The sequence below is a fragment of the Pelobates fuscus genome, chromosome 1 (genome assembly GCF_036172605.1).
Source record: "Pelobates fuscus isolate aPelFus1 chromosome 1, aPelFus1.pri, whole genome shotgun sequence".
Taxonomy (NCBI): Eukaryota; Metazoa; Chordata; class Amphibia; order Anura; family Pelobatidae; genus Pelobates; species Pelobates fuscus.
In genome coordinates this window covers 167216989-167230400 of record NC_086317.1, presented here as the reverse complement: position 1 = coordinate 167230400, position 13412 = coordinate 167216989, and the positions used below count along the sequence as shown (strand labels likewise).

Genomic DNA, 13412 nt, shown 5'->3' with positions numbered 1-13412 from the left:
AAGGATTATTTACATTATACTTTTTAAGCGCTGCACCTATATCAAGTGTTGGTTTAATGTTTCTCACACTCTAAACTCACTGCTTGGTATTCTGTTTTTTTGAGTGCATGGCTATATGCTTGATTTTATGGACTTGTCAGCACTGGGTGTGTATGCTACACAACTGAAAATCAGATTAAAATGAGGGACATCGACAATGCACAATACAAGATACATTGCTAAAAGGAAATATATTCATCTTATAAGAATATTCTACTGGAATAAAGAATCAGTTTACACAAGCTAAAGGAATCCCATTTATTTTAATGAGAACAAAGTCCACAAGTACATTTAAAAAAAAAAACTTTTTCTTCAAGACACATCAAAAGGAATGTGACATCATATGTAATGGAGTATCATAAATAATAAACAGAGCCTCTCCAATTAACTGGTTCTGGAATTTTCAGGATAACATGAGGCACACATCTTTACAGTTCAAAAAGGCTTATGGCTAAAGCTGGAAAATCAGGAGAGCTTGATCATATTGCACACTAAAAAAAAAAAAAAAAAGCTTGTAACAAATAGCATTTCGGAATTTCATATTGTTTCAAGGATTGGAGTGTTACGTAATTTAATCACTCTGCACAGATATGAATTACTGGAGTAGCTCCTCCCAGGATATGGGTTTAGAAAACACTTCTCTTTCAAGCCAGAGATCATAGTTCATCTGAAAGTCCTCTGGCAAATCCACTCTCTGTCCCAATACACTCTGAAGACAGTTATCAACAGGGAGAAAGTCAGGATTTCTGTGAGTCCGATCATAGCGCCGCGAGTTGAAGCGTTCAATGTTGGCTCTGAGAGCACATTCCTCTGCTTGGAAATCCCAAGGACGCGCATCCAGGTCTAAAGCACAGTGAGGAGAAAATACATAAAGGCAACACATCTTACCATGCATAAGGTAGCAAAATTTGAATAGGATACATACCATTCCCATATGCCCAGTCATCATTGAGACGATGCCGAACTTTCTGATATATGGCAGACATTGTTTTCATATTGCTTTTCCGCCATTGCCGTCCTAAGTACTTAGTTTGGACTTTAAGTAACTTCAGCACGTACAGCTGCATCATTGCTTGTTTTACTTTTAGGGCTCTCTTAAGGATAGGAGCAGACTTGAAAACTACAAGCATCTGTAAATAAATATAAAAAATAAAAAATCATGCCCATGTTACACACCAAAAACAAGCGATCTACAAATACCCAGTTTTTACTCACCATTGTCCTTGAGTGCTTCCACTTTGTCAACTTGTTCAAAATGCGCAGAAGATTAATGCAAGAAAATAAATTTCTCCAACAAAACCGATTGTTGTCTCCTGCTTCCTGCAATAGAAGTCAGTTGCGCCATATTAGCAAAGCTGTTAAAGAAACATTTTTCCCTACTTGCATTTTAGGAATTCTCCAACACAATTTAAATCATGTATTACTAAGCCATATAACAACTATTTTCCAGTGTTCACACTGTGCCAGAGGCAATAAAGCCCTTGAGATCAGCACTGGAGAGATTCAAAGAAAAAGACTTACTAAACTCTCAGCAGTTAACTCTGGCAGCTCATGGACAACGCTGTATGGATAATCCAGAACTGAAATACTGTAAAAGAATAAAGTTAGTGCAAGTTAGATCTAGGCAGTGTAAATACAAATCAATGATAAAAAAATTCTGATTTTGTTTTTTTTACATTTAAATTGGATTTATTTTAATAAAATGCTTTTGGATAAAAGAAATCTAGTAAGTTACAAAAAAAATCTAAATTGTTTTCTATTGAAGATACATTATAGTCCAAATATTATTTAGCATGAAATCGTGATTAGTTATGAGGCTCTACATTCATTCAAAATGTGAATTTTTTTGGTAAACAAATTTCATTAGTCCAAGTTAAAGGGGTTCTCTAGTGCCAGGAAAAGAAAAAAAAGTTTTCCTGGCACTGTAGAATCCTGCAATGTCCCCCTTCCAGCCACTTACCTGAATCCAGCATCGATGTCCCTCGGCGCTGGGTCAGGAACCGGCCGCGCTTCTCCCCCGCCAACGTCCGCTGGCAGGGGTGAGACCTAATGCACATGCGCAGCAATGGCCGCGCTCGCATTAGGATCTCCCCAAAGGAAATTATTCAATGCCAGAGGTCCTCACACGTGGAGGACGTCCAGCACCGTTTAGACGACCAAAAGTCGTCTAAGAACCCAGAAGTCCCTCTGGTAGACTGCCACTAGAGGAGGACTTAAAACTGAAATAATTACACTTACAGGGTTAAGGGTGATGGGAGTTGGCACCAGACCACTTTGAGGGGCTGAAGTGGTCTGGGTGCCAACAGTGTCCTTTTAATTGAACTTGTGTCTGTAGATATAACATGCACCTTTTTCACAGCAAAAATGTTATAAAATAAACAAAAAGAAAATGACCTATAATCCCATTGCTATTGTGCAAAAATTATTTCAGCGTTATCTAAATATTTTTATTTGGTATATACCAAAATCAGTTTTATATAACTGTTAAACGATGTTAAAATGTATTTTTATCATCTGGTTGCAAATATTAAAATTATAACACCTAGCAAGAATGAGTCTTTATGTTCAGAAATCCCGTTTTAAATCAAGTCTTACTTACTAGTGGTTTCAATTGACTTGATTTAAATCAAATTCACCCTGGATTTAATGTAGCCCATAGGTAGTTTTTGTATTCATATTAAAAAGCCCTGGGGTATTCAAGAGGCTGCACTCTAGTTGTTCATCTTCAGCACAATTATCCTTAAAGTATAGAACTAAAACAGTTGGTTAGCTACCTGTTGGCAAACCCTGTATTAAGATAAAGTCTTTGATTACACTTTTTGCCCCTCTCTTATTTCTTAGCATTATTACCTGTTCTTGGCAGTAATGTATGACATGATATTCTGATTAAAAAATTTCAATATTAAAGGAATACAATTAGCAAAAACTAGATGTTGTGCCATGTACTCCATCTGGGGATAGAAGAATAAAAGAAACAAAAATAAGTAAATATATGCATAAAATCACATAAATGGCATAAGTCTTAAAATGAAAAAATATGGAACATACATACAGTCAGTAAACAATGGAGTAGACAAAGAAGGATTATGTTTATTATAAGCAAATCAATAAATCTACGCATATACAAGCAGGGTAGATGGAATTTGTTACTTGAAACCGTCTCTCTACCTGTGCAATGGGTACTTCGGAAATGGCCAGGAGATTCCTAAATACTCATATCAAGCTTTCCCTTACAAATACGGCAGAGGTATGCGGTCACTTTCCAGCCCAATATATACACACACTTCATAGTAATTCTACTTGAAAATAAGTTCATGTTACTTTCTTTTAACAGTTTAAATGAGCGCCCAGTGTTCTTTTTAGAAGCGTGAGATGCCAACAACTAATGCAACATACACCATTATAGATTTTAAACTTCTATTTTTGAGCTCTGAATATGGTGGAAATTCGTGAAGAAATTATAAAAAGGCTGGTTTCTGGTAGTATTTATTTATTTCAGTGAAGTGGGTAAAATGCAGTTTAAATTGAATAAACTGTATTTGATATGCGTTAATGTTATATGGGGTAAATGTTCATAAATTACGCTAAAAATAAGCTAATTTACAGCTGGAGAAGCTATATGTGAAAAGCTACAAAATACACTATAGCGTACACAAGGCCAATATAGTGTTACAAGGAGATACGTAGTGAATCAAGATTATCAGTAGATCACTGATCATCCATAGGGACACTGGGGAGACTGACATAGTAAGTATTTATAAATTAAATACAAACCTGATAAACATGATTTAGTTTGAAGTGTTTCAGCAACAAAAGCAGCACGGCAGAAATTGCTTTAACAATAATCTCTTTGTGCCGATTTACGTCTACTCCAAGTTTCATGCTTTGCAGTACTGTGGTCCTAGATAAAACCAAATGTTTAATATTGCATACGTAAACAGGTGAATTTTCATTTTTTTTTTTTTAACAAAACTTCCCTCGACTTACGGCATTTCTTCAGGTAGCACATCTGCCAGAATATTAATGGAATCTGTTTTGGCTTTGGAGGTAGGAGCTGCAGCAAGCAGGATCTTCAGTAAGGCAATCTGAGACATTTAATAAAATATAATGCTAAATTAACAAGGTTAGGCACTTAAGTGTAATTGTCTTTAATTCGAAGTACGTTTCCGCTTTTGGGTCATAATAACTGATCTAACATCAGAGTTGACTGTTTTTTTTTCTTATTTTACAAAATTAGGTACCATAGCCCAACATATTAAATTCACGACATTTAAAATTTTAGGGAATCAACCAGGTATGTAAGCAGAAAGAAACTGACAAAAGTCATGAATTGAAGTGTGAAGGTTTGAGAATTCAAAAATAAATTCAGCTTTCAGGTCTCAACAGTTAAAATGGAAAGAAAAATCTCCAAGTCAGCTATTTGGCCTAAAATCTGAAATTGCTTATGTGTTTTGCATACTAAAGTACAAAAAAGGGACAAAGAAAACAAATTAGTGTGTGGTGTTTTCCACCTAGAAAGGATGTAAATCTATTTAACTATTTTTATCATTACATCAGATGACTGAAAGCCAAATTAGGAGTTCTTCTTGACACAAGCAAACAATCTGATATATCAGCTCACAAAGAACAGAAGATAAAATTCTGCTTCAGTTATGATGTATTGCATTCATTATCTTGATTGATTATGAGACCAGGATACCTAGGCATAATAGTGTGTGTAGCTTGTCTTGAAGTAAATATATTTCATTTATGTATATAAAGTAGCCTGTGAATCAGTAGCTCGATGTACTACTGAAAGACGCTTAAGCTAAAAAGGTAAAATCAATATAAGAGCAACCGGTCTTATTTTACGATTGACACAGTACAAAGCAAATCTGTGTAACTGTCACCATTCGAGTAAATGGAAATTGCGGCACATGGGTGCAAGTACCATTAGGCATGTCATATTTACCATATACTGGGGCAGACTAGGAAGGAGTCCTTGGTACAGTATTTCTGCAGAAACTTGCTCTACCTCCTCTTCTCCCTGAATTCATGAAACAGAAGTCAGAGATACAGAAATGCAAAAATATAAAAATAAAATACAATAAAAAAAAAAAAAAAAAAAAAAAAAAACACACATACCCCAGACAGAGGACATCTTAAGAATTCTTCTTCTAGCCTTATTTGAACCTCTGCAATAGACGTGTATTTGTGCTGTGGTAGACAAAAGCAGAATCGGAAGATAACATATGCCTCATAAGAATCAATGAAAAGACTAAAATACAAATGCTTACATTCTCAATATCACAATTAGCTATTCCAGGGCAGATGCAATCTGCAGATAAGTGCTTCTTCAAACTACAAAAACTCACCAACTTTAGGGTGCGAATACTTTCATGAATGGGACGTGGTAGCCCAACCACTGTGTCAGTGTCACTGGGGGAAGAAAAAGGCACAGCATATTAACACACCAATATTCCTACCAAGTGAACTAACGCCAACATCCGACACATAATGCAACGCACTTCCTACTTTGAAATCAAATCCATACACTGAAAAACACACATCATTCAACACAGTTAGATCCAAACACTCACCTGCCCAGAGTGTACCCAATGAATTTACTACGACTGGATTCCAAAAATATTTCAATATCTTTCTCCCTGCAGGGATGAACCATAAGAAAATAAAGCACAGACTAGACAGAAAAAAAAAAAAAAAAAGAGAGAAAACTGCTGTATTGTATTTCAGGACGCAAACACTCATATAAAGTCATAAAAAAAAAGTACAGTGTAAATGGTCTCACCTAACTTTGGGTGCCCAAGGTAAACCTTTTGGGAATGCTAAACGATCAGTGGAAGGATTTGTTACTGCTGGAGGCATAACCTCTTCCCTCTCCAAAGGAAAAGGTTCCCCCTCAAGACTGTTATCTTCATCATTTTCTTCTTCTTCATCACGAGAATCATCTGTTTTGTACGGGTCTCGCTCATTAAAAGCATCAAGGTTATCCTGCTTAATGAGGGCCTTGAAAAACAAATGAACAAGCAGACTTGCAATTAATCTATCTGCACCTTCCCAAATTCCCCAGCTTTTAGTCAATAGCTAAACTACCAAGATAATCCTTCCTTTTACCTTATGCTCCCGCCGACCTCTCCTTTGTTGCTGTTCAATTAAGTCAGATGCAGATGCTGGAGGGGATGCAGCTCTCATATTCCGAATTACTTTAATACTGTCTTCAGGAAGTGGTGGAAGGCCCAGCATCTCTCGCTTTTGAGATTTCAACTCCAGCAGCTCTTCAAAGCCACCAAGGGTGCACTGCAAAGGATGTAGGACATCAGATACAAATATATATAGACAAATTATTTAAGAGCACGGTATCATACTCACCAACACAGTTTTCCACAGGAGTAGTAACACTTTCTTCATGGGAAAGTGAGGAGCATGGCCACTGCAGAACTTTGTAACCATACCAAAGAGCATCACAGCAAAGGGTTCACTGTTGTACAGGGGGGACCCTGTAGTAAGAAAATTCAACACTTAATAACCATTCATAACTATTGTTTTAAATGTGTGTTTTAACAAATATAAGAAAAAAAATACACATTACTGAAGTTCACAATGTATTATGCATGAATACTATTTTTTTTGTCAAGTCATATGTGTATTGCATGACATTTGCAAAGTTTAAAAGACACTTCACCTAGTTCTGAGCGGAACGTCTGCCTCATGGCTTTCCACTCTGCACTGTCCCCTTCTCCCTCTTCACGCAAAGTGTCCACCATCAGGTACATAATGTTCAACAGAACTCTGCAAAGAAACATGCAGAAAGCATTCTGAGCTATAGACCTTTTAGCAGCACAATGAAGAGGAAAGGGAGAATAATGCATACTAAAACATAAAGGCTTATTCATGAAAGACCAAATGGCCCCGTACTCAACAGGGTAAATCCATCTTAACAGTAAAATTCATTGTTTAACAATGTCCAGATTTTGCAATTCAGGCACCGAATGCCGGATGCTGAAATTCGGACCCTATCTACTAAGTTTTTAAAACTAGCAACTGGGCAGTCATTGCTGCCCAATAGGTAGAAAGGGTATTTCCGGTTATAAAACCCCATTTGGTGCCGAGTAACTGCGGAGCAAATATGGATTTATTCTTTTGCAGCAGGGTATTTTTCCAGCAGGGTATTTTGAGATGAAATTCTTTTCTTTTTTTTTTGCATTGCAGGATTATGGATTTAAAAAAAAAAAATTTATTTAGGGAAGAAGATTTAGACAAATGAAGCCTTCAGATGGTAAGTATCATTTATTTCTTTACAAGTATTAGTTTTAATACACCCTCAGTATTACTCAGGTGAGCAGGTGTAGGTAAGGCTAGTTTACTTTGAGTGGTTTGTTAGAGGTGGACTGGTTTCTTTACATTATTGAGAACCCCTAACCTGCTGCTAATGGGTTGGGGCTGGAGGACACGGTTATATTATAATAGCCCCCGCCCAGCAGGTTTACAACCTCCATTATAATAATATGGGTGCCTTACAGACACCCATAGGCCTTTTTATTTATTTTTACTAAAAAATTATTTTTTTAAATTAAACATCGCATTGCTGAGGGTTTTTAACATTTTCCTTCTAGTGCTGCCAGAAGCTAAACAGAACTTCAGATGATCAATTGACTCACAAAATACAACTGAACAATAATTAGTGAATGTGCATCCTACCGGATGCATTCAATTCAGAATTTTGTAAATATTTGAGATTTGTGCATATTCCAAACCCTATTTGCATACGATTCGGATGTCAAAGCACGGATATCAATCCGGACACAAACTGCATCCAGGTGATTGCTGCTAATTTTATTGGCTTTACTAAATGTGAGAATTTCCGTTGCAGTCAGAATTCGGTGTTAAATTAATACGCCTAACAGAATTTAAAGCAAAACATATAGTTTAGAATACATTTGCGTTTAAAACTAGCTACATCTTCTTCCTTACCGCAAGTCTGTGCTGTCAGCTAATGAAATAGCAGGTTTCCTCACTGCATTACTGCAAGCTGCACTGTTTCTAGAAATATAAAACATTCGGGAATGTTAAATATATAAAATACATTTTTATAGGAGCAGGCATTTGGTATTTGTTTTGTTTGTCAATTGTGAAGTTTAACAATTGTTTTGTCAGAGGGACATCCATATAGGAGGGTGTAGTAATGTGACAAGATTTCGTACTCACTCTACTTCCATGTTTAGAAGTTCTACGAGAGCATTGAATGCGCCAGCTTCCAGCAAAAGAAAGATGTTATGTCGTACCCATGTCTGAACTTCAGTTTCTGAGGTACAGTCCCCAAAAGTACCTAAAAAAAAGAAGAGAGGAAATGTATATCAGAAACTGTGTTTAGAGATCACAGGCTAAAACAAAACAAAGCAGTAGACTAAACAAAAAAAATAAAAATCACTGGAGTGGTGTAGAGCTTTGTTAATGTCAACTGCTCACCTTGTGCTACATAGAGAATAGCCCGAGCCACCCTAAGTCTCTTCTCTCTTGCCGTGACTTCTAGTGCATCCAGGAGACGCATGGTGTGTGCACGCTGCTGAGATATGTCTAGCTCTGTCCATTTCTTATCAGGAACTACAGGAAATAAATCATGAAAACTAAATGCAACATGTTTAAGATATTTGTTTTCCTCTTAATAGCTTTGCAGAGAGCTTTCCCTACTTTATGTACCACTGGTTTGTGCACATATACACTTACTGCCATACAGCATATCACAGGAACAGAGCCTCACCATGTAATCTGAAATCCTCTTCAAAGCATTTCCTGTTCAGCAGGAATTCTGGACCCTCTGTGTAACTGTACAGCTCTAGAGGCACACAGAAACATATATAAAGTAATTAAAAAAACAGGAGAGAATAAACTGCCACAAACTTTAAAATATAAACTTGTTTTAATCTAATGATTCTTATAATGACAACAAATTGTGAAGATGCTGGATAAACTGTTTACTAAAAAATAAATAAAAAAACAAAAACAAACCACAAAAAAAAACAAAAAAAACTTGTCAGACAGGAACACAAGGACAATACGTTTTGAGAGTTCTACAAGGTTATGAAGAGGTGTGTTAAAACCATGATTTTGGGAGTTATTGAAAGTTTAGCATGCAACAACTGCAGATCTAGTATCAGAAGCTACTCCAAGTCGTTGCCTTCCCCATTGTTCTTGTTCTTCATCTGTGCCAGGGAATAACCTTTAAGATGCTTTTCATATTGAAGCCATGCAGACCAGCACATGTGTATGGCTGTCCAATCACAGACTTCTCAATCAGCTATGTTACAGCTCACTGAGAAGCCTTTGCACGGATGATGTGCTCTGGGCAAGCACCTACCATTTGTGCTACATGGACTAAGATAGCCAGAAGAGACACCTGTGTGTAACAGGATTTAATTATACAACTGATAATTTCTATAGAAATCAGCACTTTTATGAAATAAAAGTTTGTTTTTTTTTAAAAGTGATGCACTCTTCACATAAGGCATTTTAGCAAGCTTGATTGCTTTATAAAAGTATGAAAATATGTATCTGTATTCAGGAAGGAAAACAAAACAAATGTAACAATAAAATACCCATAAAAAAGCAAATATTCTAAATGTTGTTCCAATGAACAGCTGAGTGAAAGTGCTCTGACTTATATACAAAAGAAATGATTCATGTCAGTTTAAACAAATACATGGTTCTAGTTTATGAAATATGAGTGGAACCTATGACAGCAGTTCCCTACCTGATAGTTCTGCAGCCCATTTGTCCGCATCAGCATACACAAATTCAAGATCTGGTGACTCCGAGTAACCCTATATAGCAAAAGTATAAATCAAAATCACACAATACAAAATAAAATAAAAATAAAAATCTGAAGAAAAAAACAACAACTTAGGATTGCCATACATATCACATTTGGAACATATGTGACATTTTAAGAATTAGCAGGTACTGAAAAAGAAAATGATTTGCCATGTACAATCTCTTTAATACTTTACATTCTTTCATCTATTGTAGGACTTTCTCCCAGCTATTCTAAAATTGAATTACTTGGACATAATTTATTAGCACAAAGCCAGAGCCAGAATATCACTCATAAGGCAACATGGCAAATGCCCAGGGCACCTGTCTGGGCTTGGCGCTCTGGCTGTGAGGTGGCCCACCTGGAAAATATCTCCCTTCTTGGGAGTCCTGCGGTCATTGAGGAAGTGCTGCTACCAGTATTGGTGCAGACCACAATGCTCCCCCACTGAACCACAAAGCATCCTGTAAAAAATGGCCTCCACTGGACTACCATATATAACAACCATCCTCCTGGAAGCAAGCAGGGCAAACAAGAAAAAAACAAAAAAACAAAAAAAAACACATCTCTAGCAATCAACAACCTTCACAAACACAACAACCCCTTTGTTCAATTTATCCCCTCACACCAGTGATTATGCTCATTACTCCCCTTCTCATCTGCTTTTAAGAGTATACAACAGTTTTTTTTTTCTTATTGTAGCAGAAAGGAATAAAAAAACAACACTTTTTGTTGGAGCATTTGGCACATACTTTGTAACTTTTTAAGAATTAGAAGGCTGAAGAAAAGAGATGCCGTAAATGCTCATTAAAGTATGAGTCAACATCTATTTCAAGATCTTTGTTCTAGTGTACCATTCAAATTACATTAATATTTATCACAGGGCTTAAAATGTTGAGTTCTATGCCACTTGCCAGGCTTTGATCGTTACTTGCCACTACAAGCCTGAATGTGCCATGGAACATTCATTAGAGGTGAAGTTCTACTCACCAGGGCAAAATGTTCATTCGCCAATGGTTCGTCATGGTTGGTAATTTTAGGCACTCTTATCAGAACACCAGTTATTTTAAGAGTCACAGTAAGCAATATAACCACTATAGCTCACAGTAGTGGTTATTCTGCAACAAGTCTGCAGGTGTCATGCTGCCCCCAATTTGTTTCAAAGTGATTTCAAACTGTTTGACAGAAACCAGGGATTTTCCTAAGTTACATCAAATGCTTCTGCTGTGCCTTGACTAATGTAGAAGTGCACTTCCAAAATAGCCAACGAAATTTTAGAGGCAGTGATTAACAGAGTTCTAGGGTGGATTAACCAAAGTTCATAACCACCCAAAGCTAGAAGCGCTCTGACAGACTCTTTTAACTCTTTTTAACTTTTTTTTTTAACTTTTTAACTCTTTTAAGATATTTAACAAAACAAACAAACAAAAAAAAAATACAACAAAGCAGGTTACTCACCAAGCCAGTTTCTCTTTGGCCACAGACTTATGAGACAATGCAAGACACCTCAAATGTTTATAATTCTATGTTGCACTGTCACTTTACCATCACCTTCTTCCTCCAAATTAAATTAATACACCAAACACCATAACCACTATAGAGTTATATAGTGGTTATGATGCCAGGAGTGCCCTGCACCCCTCACTCCTTTGTAAGTAGTCTAACCACTTTTACCTGAGGTCTGCTGGTAGCTGCTTTACGCCTCCACTACTGCTCATGGAACGCTGGAAGCTCTCTGTCTGAGCTAAACTCTGGTTGTGCAATCAGCTGATGCCTACCTCCGAAGAGCAAACTGAAGCTCCCAAGCAGGACCTTATGGCTCTTTGTCGGCTGTAGTGAAGGTGAAGGGCAGTGTCTTGAGTACCCCATGTAAGAAGTCAAACTGTTCTAAAATGGTTTGACTACGTACAGTGAGGGGTACTCATGGCACCATAACCACAACAAAATGCTGTTGTGGATATGGTGTTTGGAGTGTTACTTTAAGGGCAAACTAGTCAAGCGGCAAACAAAATTGAACGGGTTTGAATTTTGTTAGGATTTGAGCTGGACTGAAGTCTCCAACTGGCTGAAATCCTGTAGGCTTAACCTCCGGGCCCAGATTAAAAAACAAAAAAACAGAACTGTTTGCCCGCTAGCAGCCAGAAAACAGTTAAAAACCCTTGTCAGGACTGGTTGCCCTGTTTAGTAGGTATGCCCACACCTGCCATGGAGGTCTTATTGATCCTCATAAAATGTATTTTTTATTAAACTTTTTTCAATGTGGCGGCTGGCTAGCTGCACTGGTCAGCCTTCACATAATTAGCCTTTGAGGATTTTTAACTATTTGCACGATGGGTTTCTAGTATTGCAAGTGGTCAATTAGTTCTTCAAATTATCAATTCAATTGCAAAAAGCAAGTGAATGACCATTTGCTGCCGTGCGTTCTGCCAGATGTATTTGGTTTATCATCGTCCGTCCTGTTGATGTTGATAAATTTCTGATTCCGGTGATGTAAATTGGTTCCGATGCAGATATTAGTTATTCTCCAAACGCATCCAAACCAAAAGAATCCTGACTGTATTATGTTTAATAAATCTGAGACTTGCCAAAGCTGTCTGAATCTAATGGTTTAAAAATGCTGTGTTTATTTAATAACCCTATCAGCCTCTTTGTTGAAAAATAAAAAAAACAAAAACCTTAATTGTGCTATTTAAAAACAATTCTTTTCCAGAACACATTCTCCCCCATGACACCTGTAAACATTTACCTGACATATGATATAGCTATGCTACCACTAACAGCATAAAACAGTTATCTGCATAGAAATAGGAGCCCAGAAATGTTCTACTGAATATATTACAGTAAAATATGAAAGCATTCACTTTTGATTACACAAGCTCCCCACAAATATCTACACCCCCCCCCCGTCTAACCTCCGAGTCTTTGCGTTGATTGCGGTTATACTCTCGCCCTTTGCCAGGTTGGGGACTTCCAACTGTAACACCCCCAACTCCCGTCCTCATCTTGTTATTCACCGTCAGACCGGAGGCCTCCATCTTCCACCGGTGGCGACACGCCCGTGACGTCAGTATCGCGAGCAGCGAAAAAAAAAATTAAATAAAACTACTTCCGTACAATGGAACGCAAGCATCATCCTGCGTCATCACACGTCGCCATCAGTGGTAGAGAGCTGTTGGATTACAAATCTTTATTTAAACATTCACAGTGATCGCAGTGTGTGAATAACAAGGAGTGGTGGAATCACTCAGTACTGTATCTAACAGGGTTTAAAGGAATACTACACGGGTGGCATTCATAGCTTAATGTGTGGGGTATATTTTTATATACAGATACTGTGAGAACTCACCCCCACACATTTTATTCCCCTTTAGAGATTATAAAAATCCTTCTGGACCAGTGGTCCTCCCTGTATTTTTCTAAAGAAGCCATGGTGGCAAGACACAGCCAATAGGGGAGCCACACTTACCATAAATCCCTGTGGCGGCAGTATTCCCTGGCATACCTCTCTCTCTTGAACAAATAAAATATAGTGGGAAAGGAGCCTAAAATTGTTACTGCCCTGTTG

The 13412-nt window shown here is 37.4% G+C and overlaps 1 protein-coding gene across 1 annotated transcript; it reads right to left on the bottom strand.

Annotated features, from left to right (window-relative positions):
* Positions 1–283: 283 nt before the first annotated feature.
* On the bottom strand, positions 284–12957 carry STRIP1 (striatin interacting protein 1). Its single transcript, XM_063451966.1, has 21 exons — positions 12760–12957; positions 9788–9857; positions 8798–8872; positions 8506–8640; positions 8245–8365; positions 8011–8079; positions 6722–6828; positions 6409–6536; positions 6154–6336; positions 5828–6045; positions 5619–5684; positions 5394–5457; positions 5164–5235; positions 4991–5065; positions 4027–4124; positions 3814–3940; positions 2890–2990; positions 1561–1627; positions 1255–1359; positions 965–1169; positions 284–882 (listed from the first exon to the last, which is right to left on the bottom strand). The coding sequence occupies exons 1-21, from the start codon at positions 12880–12882 to the stop codon at positions 635–637; spliced, it is 2457 nt and encodes an 818-aa protein (XP_063308036.1). The 5' UTR covers positions 12883–12957; the 3' UTR covers positions 284–634.
* Between the last annotated feature and the right edge of the window lie 455 nt (positions 12958–13412).

Excerpts from the sequence above, each read along its gene's own strand:
- STRIP1 (XM_063451966.1), bottom strand. The coding sequence starts at position 12,882 with ATGGAGGCCTCCGGTCTGACGGTGAATAACAAGATGAGGACGGGAGTT. Across the intron at positions 5,458-5,618 it reads ATTGGGTACACTCTGGGCAG|TGACACTGACACAGTGGTTG; the intron begins GTGAGTGTTTGG and ends TTCTTCCCCCAG. Across the intron at positions 4,125-4,990 it reads CTAGTCTGCCCCAGTATATG|ATTGCCTTACTGAAGATCCT; the intron begins GTAAATATGACA and ends TAAATGTCTCAG.